The sequence below is a fragment of the Platichthys flesus genome, chromosome 14, assembly GCF_949316205.1.
Source record: "Platichthys flesus chromosome 14, fPlaFle2.1, whole genome shotgun sequence".
Taxonomy (NCBI): domain Eukaryota; kingdom Metazoa; phylum Chordata; class Actinopteri; order Pleuronectiformes; family Pleuronectidae; genus Platichthys; species Platichthys flesus.
Window position 1 is genome coordinate 23,781,462 of NC_084958.1, and position 7,361 is coordinate 23,788,822.

General features: G+C 50.3%; 1 protein-coding gene across 1 annotated transcript; it reads left to right on the top strand.

The window, feature by feature from the left end:
- The first annotated feature begins 1 nt into the window (after nucleotide 1).
- Nucleotides 2-7,202, top strand: si:dkey-7l6.3 (uncharacterized). Its single transcript, XM_062404395.1, has 8 exons — nucleotides 2-413; nucleotides 1,095-1,207; nucleotides 1,756-1,876; nucleotides 2,240-3,087; nucleotides 3,356-3,413; nucleotides 3,991-4,418; nucleotides 4,907-4,967; nucleotides 5,245-7,202. Exons 1-8 carry the CDS (start codon nucleotides 146-148, stop codon nucleotides 6,141-6,143), a joined length of 2,796 nt encoding a protein of 931 aa, XP_062260379.1. The 5' UTR covers nucleotides 2-145; the 3' UTR covers nucleotides 6,144-7,202.
- The last annotated feature ends 159 nt before the right edge of the window (nucleotides 7,203-7,361 follow it).

The window sequence follows — 7,361 nt, forward strand, 5'->3', positions numbered from 1 at the left end:
GGGGGACAGACAGCGTGTGACCACCGCCCCCCCCTCCCCCGGTGCACTGACACCGGCTCCCCTCGCGCTTCTCTCCCCCCTCAGCTCGCAGCGTTTTCCCGATGTTAATCTGATCTGTGTCGGTTGTTGTCGGTGGTTGCTCGTCATGGCGAGCTACCGGGCGTTTCACTCTCAGCTGACGGGCATCATGGAGACTCTGGCCCGAGCGGCGGTGGCGGAGATCTGCGAGCTGCTGGACGGCGGCTACGCGGGGCTGCAGGAGGCGCTCGGCCGCAGCCAGCGGGAGAACGAGGCGCTGCGGCGGCGGCTGCGGAGGATCGAGAGCCTCGTCGCCCGGAGCCACCGCGGCGCCATGCTGGGGTGCGGCGGGCCGGAGGGGGAGGCCGGCGGGGGGCTGCTGGACCTCGGTGCCGGTGAGTCCCGGTCCCCGGTGCTGGAGGTGCTCGATGGAATCACGTGTTCACACTTTGTATTGCGTCAGATCACAACACATGCACGGACACAAGTATTGGGACGCACCCCCGCAGACCCAGGTGTTTGGTTCAGTCCCATCGGTCGGACCTTGGTCCCCTGGAGGTGAATCTTAGTGCTGCAGCTGTCCAGGACATTCTGGACCTTCAGGTGGTTCCACCTCTGTGGAGCAGTTTGTGGAGGTGTTGCGTTCCAGCAGGACTCGGTTCCTTGAGGCTCGGGTGGAGCCCCACCACTGAACTGGAAGAGTCTGAGCCCTCTGGTCCAGCATCAGCACCTGACCTCACCAACATCTGGATGAAGGAGCATAAATCCCCACAGAGACGACCCAGAGCTCTGTAGAAGAGAGAAGCTGCTGCAGAGAGGAAGATTCATATTTTTATTTGGGATACAAATTAGTTTCTAATTAATCACAGAAATCAACTCAAGTAAAAAACATTTATTGGTGAAAACACGAGTTGAAGCCGAGTCGTGGTTAAAACCAGAACAGACGTTGGAGCGTTGTGGTTTGATTGACAGTTTGTGTGGAAGAAGCTTCAGCTGGAGAGAAGCTCTGGAACCTTCAGTGGTTTTGCTTCATTCAAACGTCTCAGCTGTAAACTGTGATTCTGTTTCTCCTCCAGGACGAGTCCCACCGACCGGAGTGAGCTCCAAACGGCCGAGAGCCTCCAGCCTCCAGCGCCACAGAAGGTCTCCTGCTCCAGAGGAGACAGCAGCAGTGGACCAGGAGACGGAGGTGAGACAGAGTTTCCTCCAAGAGTCACAGCTCACATCACACACATCGAAAGAAACACGTTGTCATCACACACATCTGTAAACGACATCACGTGTTCTTTGAGAACATGCGTGTTGTTTTCATGTAAAGCAGGAAGTGAGATGTGTCGTGACAGGAGACGCCCTCAGCACGTCTTCTAACAGAAGAAGGTGGAGCTGACCCTTGTGGTCGGATCTCTCAGGACAGATGTTGATACCAGGTGTGATGAGAGTCCTTACACCCAGTCGGTCTGGGCTGTGGGAGGAAGCTGTGGGAGGAAGCTGTGGCAGAAAGCTGTAGAGGAAGCTGTGGGAGGAAGCTGACACACTCACCTATAAAACAAGCAAACTCTGACGAACCAGGATTCAAACCTTCCGGCTGACGGAGCTAACTGCATTACTTTGCTTTCATTAATAAACCTAATGATACACATCATCAGGTTTATGCCACTGTGACACCATTTTTATTTTTCTGTTTTTCTGACATTTCTTGACCAATCAGTTTGTTCGTCTGTCGTCTGCTCGGCTCAGGATCCGTCTGCAGCAGCTGAGGACACAAGCGATCAGGACGTGGTTCTGATAAAGGAGGAAGCGGTGAAAACAGACGAGGACGACGATGATGAGGGAGAAGAAGAGCTGCTCAACAAGGGCGGTAAGAGAGGAGACACTGATGATCCACAGGGCTTCAAAGTAAAAGCACTATCACAGAAGTTAACAAGCAGGAACAAGGGAGGTGAAAGAAGTTTTATTGTAGCTAATTCAATCAGAGGGTTTTTTATCCCTCGGGAAAGAACAGCCCCAGATAGTGATCAGTTTATGGATCACTTCAGGTCTCTGGACATTAGAGCATCCTGGCAAGTAATACTAAGAAAGCAAAGTAAAATGTCCGTCTATAACACTGAAAACAGACTCCAGCTGTTCTCATTCTTTCTTTCTTTGGGGGGGTTGTGTTTTTACATCTTCTTGACAGCAGCGTGTGTGACTGGTGTCTTCTTTTGAATGTGTTTGTGTGCAGGGCCCGAGGAGCAGCCCTCAGCAGATGACAGTGACGAGGGACCCTCTGGGATGATGATCTCCACCTCAGACATGAGGTTCTGGGATCAGACCAGTAACAGAACGTCAGAACCACCGGTCGACCACAGAGATTCCCTCAGTGCGCCGGGCTCCCCGGGTCCCGCGGAGCTCACTGACAGCAGCTCATCGGACGTGGTGTTTGACCTGGCGTCAGAGTCGGACTGTGGCGCTCTGTCCTCGGCCTCGTTGAGGAAGCCCTTCTTGCTCGGGGCGGGGGAAAGTCCTGCCTCGCTGCCTGGGACCTCTGAGCTGAAGAGGGGCGTGTCTCTGATCAGCTCCCTCCCCTACGGCACCGAGCTGGACCTCTGCTCCTCATGGCCTGGGCAGGGCCTCCCCAGCATGGTGCCCGTCCCACACCGGCCGTATCTCAAAGCGGACCACCGTCCGACGCTCATGGACAAAGTGTGTGACTTGAACGCTGCAGGCTTCCCCTTGACACTGGGCCTAGGCAGCTCCAGACTGGACCCTCTGGACCTGAACAGGTACTGCAGGGACAGACGCTTCATCTGCAGCTACTGTGGGAAGTGCTTCACGTCCTCACGGAGCCTGGAGACACATGTCCGCGTCCACACAGGCGAGCGGCCGTACAGCTGTGCTCAGTGCGGGAAGCGCTTCACGCAGTCGGGTCACCTGAAGACGCACCAGAGCGTCCACACCGGAGAGCGGCCCTTCGCCTGCGAGCACTGTGGGAAAAGATTCGCCGGGAAGCAGAACCTCAGGATCCATCAGCAGAAACACCACCCGGCCGAGCAGGGGGCGGCCGCCGCTCAACATCCTGCTGTGATCCGCTGAAACACCATGGGTCTGTGCTGAGGAAAGGACCCTGAACTGTGATGGACCACACCCACTGCTCGTTTAACAGAACTCTCTCAAGTTCAAGGCCTTTTACAGAGTTTGGAGAAGAACTGGTGCTTTTGTATAGAAAAACCGATCGATAGTTGTGACCGTTGAATTAAGGCTTTAGTTATTTTTAACTCTGATCTGCCTCGGAAGCAGAACATTGACTGTGATTTGATCTTGATCAATTCTTACCTCATGAAGACTGTGGAGTGTTCAGATCCTGTCCAGACTCGGGATCGAGAGCTTCCAGATGAAAACAGCTTCCTGTAGAAGAAGCATGTGAATGTTCACTGGGTGTTTATCTGGAATAAAACATCAGCAAACTGAAATAAACAGTGTCTGTGTATGAGTGACTGAGAATTCTAGAAGTTACTAAGTTGTAATAATGATGATGATCATTATTTTGGATGTGGCAATAAGCAGTGTAGACAAACACAATACAATAAAAACAGAGATATAAACGTGAACAAAGGAAATGCTTTATGTAGATTTTAATATTTTTAAATTGGCTAATGATTAAAAACACACATAGTATTTTGGTGGTTATAAAACGTGTCTCACCGACTGCTGAACTGAGAATTTTTTCTCGCCACAGGAAGGAAACGTCTGAAACACTCACAGGCGGATTCATTATTTTTACTTTCTATCGTTCTCTGTCCTTATCATTTTCTTAATAAATATGTATGATTATTATGTATTTATTTATATCTAGAATTACTTGACTTCCGTAAATTGACTTGATCTTAATAAACTAACTTGACCTCAAAGCAGAGGGCTCTTATTTTGAAGTCTCCGGAAGTGTTATTGGCAGAAACAGGAAACGTCATCTGTAATTGTCTGTGGTTCCATGAGGACTGACCGAACGGTGTCGGTGTCCTGAAGGTTCTTGGAGCGGCTCGTCCAGCGGCTGTGGGCCGGAGAGGAGCAGCGGCAGCTGGGCCTGGTTCACCCGGAGCGGCGGCGGGATGTCGGCTCTCACCAGCCGGGCGCTGCAGGAGCAGCTGGCCGCCATCATGGCCGCGCTCACCACGGCAGCGGTGTCGGAGATCTGCGAGCTGGTGGACGAGGGCTACGCGGAGCTGCAGCTGGAGATCCGCCGCAGCCACCGGGAGAACGAGGACCTGAAGCAGAAGCTGCACCTCATCGAGTCCATCGTGCTCCGGGGCGGCGGCGGCGGGAAGGCGCCGGAGCCGGAGGTCCAAGCGGCCGCGGAGGTGTCACTTGAGGCGGGGACACCTCCGCGGCCGGACGGAGGAGCCGCGGTGCTTCAGCGGGAGGAGGTGAGCACAGAGCCGGCGACTCGACTGGGGGGGGCCCGGGTGAAACAGCGGTCACATGTAGCCTGTTAGCAGGTCAGAGTAAGAAGACAACACAGCAACACAAGACCATACAAAGATAAACACACAATTTAATACTAACAATAGTACAACACCAACTGCATTGAGTGAGTGTGCGTGTGTGTAGGGGGGGGGGGGGCACAAACTTCTCTGGTGACAAAGTGCGGACACACACGATGTAGACACAGACGAAGAAGTGCAGAGAGTTTGTTGTGATCAGAGCTGACGACGTGTCAGGTGATGTAAACGTGATCACGTGACCTCTGCAGCCGAGGTCACGTGTTCATGTTTACATCACCTGTGTCACTTCCTGTGTGTGTCTGCTGCTCCACCTCTCACCTGAACCATGAGGAGGATCTGATGCTGAACGAGTCTGTGCAGAAACACAAATGTCCAGATATGACAGATGTGTTGTGATTGATCCTCCTCAGCTTCCAGAGGTGGTGCTGATCAAAGATGAAGACTCGGACAGTGACGACACCTTTGAGGAAGGTGAGTTTCTCCGCCTCTGGATCCGGACTGTGAATAAGGTCCAGGTTATGTTCCTGCAACACTGGAGTGTTCAGCTGCACTGGTTCGTTAACTGGTAACTCGTGAGAGGTGCTGGTTCAGTGCTGGTTCCATTGCAAAGGCTTCAGCTAAATACATGCAGGTTGTCCGTAGGGAATTGATGGATGAATACCAAAAGACGGCCAATTCAAAGAAGGATGATGATTTCTCTGATTTGTTTATAAACCAATGGTGAACAATATATTTTTTCACCCTGCAGATAACAAACCGATGGCTGTGGCCATTTCAACTCCAGTGGGCCGAAGCGTGAAGAGACGCTGGCCGGGACACGAGGAGACGGAGAGGCAGTCGTCCTCCGAGCAGCTCACCCTGAAAACCTCCAGACTGACCGCGGGGACGCCGAAGACGGGCGTGGTGGTCTACTCTCTGGACTCCCCCCGCAGCGAGCCGGGCTGCTCCGGGCAGTTTGGCGGCGAGGAGGTGAAGGCTGACTCCTCCCACATGGACCCAGACGTCCACCTGGTCCACCAGGAGTGCTCGATGATTTCTCCGACCTCAAACAGACAGACTTATTTTGGGAGCAGCTCTCTGATGGAGTCTCCGACCAACAGGGCGGAAATGGATCTCAGTCTCACGTGGTCCAAACACTCAAAGGGTCAGATGCCCTTTCCTCAGTTTCACCAGAATGAAAACGTGGACGGTGACGGTTTCGGGCTGAAGCTGATCAGCGTTTCGGGATCGACCTCCACAGACTGCCAACTCTCTGAGAGCAGCAACTCTGCGTTTGAGTACGAGGACGCTGAGGTGATGAACTTCGCCCTCTACAGGGACCCGTCAGGTCCGTCCCAGGCCGGGCAGCCGAGCAGCGACTGCTCAGGGAAACGCTTCATCTGCTCCATCTGCAGCAAGACGTACGCCACGTCCCAGAACCTAGAAGTCCACATGCGTATCCACACGGGGGTGAGGCCGTTCATCTGCTCTCAGTGCGGCAAGAGGTTCACCCAGTCGGCTCACCTGAAGTCGCACCTGAGCGTGCACTCCGGGGAGCGGCCGTACGCGTGCACCTTCTGCTCCCGGAGCTTCATCGTCAAGTACAGCCTCAAGTTACACATGAAGAAATGTCACCCAACCGTCCGAGGGAATGAGTGTGATCTGTAAATATGTTTTAAAGATCAGTTATTAAATGGTGCAGGAGCTAAATGAGCCCCGGTGGTTTTCACCTAATAATCATTTGGCATCATGAAGAAATAATTGTTATTATTTTACCAGAAAAACTGCCAAATATTTGATGGTTCCTCATTTGTCTTTTAACACGATGACACTGAATGATTGGTTTTGCCATTTTTAAGACATAACATGTTATTTATCTGATGCTTTTATCCAAAGCGACTTACAATTAGTGCATTCAACATTTAATGGGGGCCATTCAGGGTTCAGCATCTTGCTCAAGGACACTTCGGCATGCAGGTGGGGAAGACTGGGATCGAACCACCATTCCTCTGGCTGGAGGACGATCGCTCTACCCCCTCAGCCACAAAGCCCCATTTGTTTTATAGAATTCTTTTTGAAGAGAATCTCAAGTTTAGAGTATATCATTCTTATTTTAGAGTGACACTTCAAAGTTTAACTTGTGTACAGATTAAAGTGTTTTATATAAAAGGCTGATGGTTGTGTAAAGAGCTAAATACATAAATGCAGTCGGCCTTTCCTGTTAATAAAGAATGGAATCGTTTTGTATTGGTTAATGTGTTTGTTGAAGGTGAATTCAAATTTCACTTGAGGAATTTAAGATATAAAAATGTCCAATGTTGTAGTTTGTTATCAAACTTTGTTGTTGAAGCAGTTATCTTCTTTTTTTCTTGTAGGATTAAAATGTTTTCTAGAGAAATCAGACGAGAAAAGTTTTGTTTTATTGTGATGATATAATTTGCTCTTTATTCAAAATAAGTTTGATGTTTTTTCCAGCTCATCAGATAATAAACTACTGACGGTGTCTCGGTTTAAACTTTAAATTTCATGAAGTATGATTCCCTGTGCGTGATGTGTGATTAACACTTTCATGTTAGAGGCCTGTGCTTTATTTTGAAACGACTGTTCCACAGAAATGGGATCAAATGTATAAATATATATATATAGATTCGACTAAGACGTGGAAAACAAAGACATGATCACAAAACGAAAATAAGTAATTAATAAAAAGTAAAATAACCCAAATGATCTTGTTTCTTAACTCTTGATTTGTACATATTTTCAATAATGACAGTAAACACGTTTTTTTAGATTATTTGTCGAAAACGATCATGGCTTCGGATCCAACGTGAGAATGACGTCACTTGGTAGTTGACACCATGGTTGACACGTTCAGGTGAGACCCCC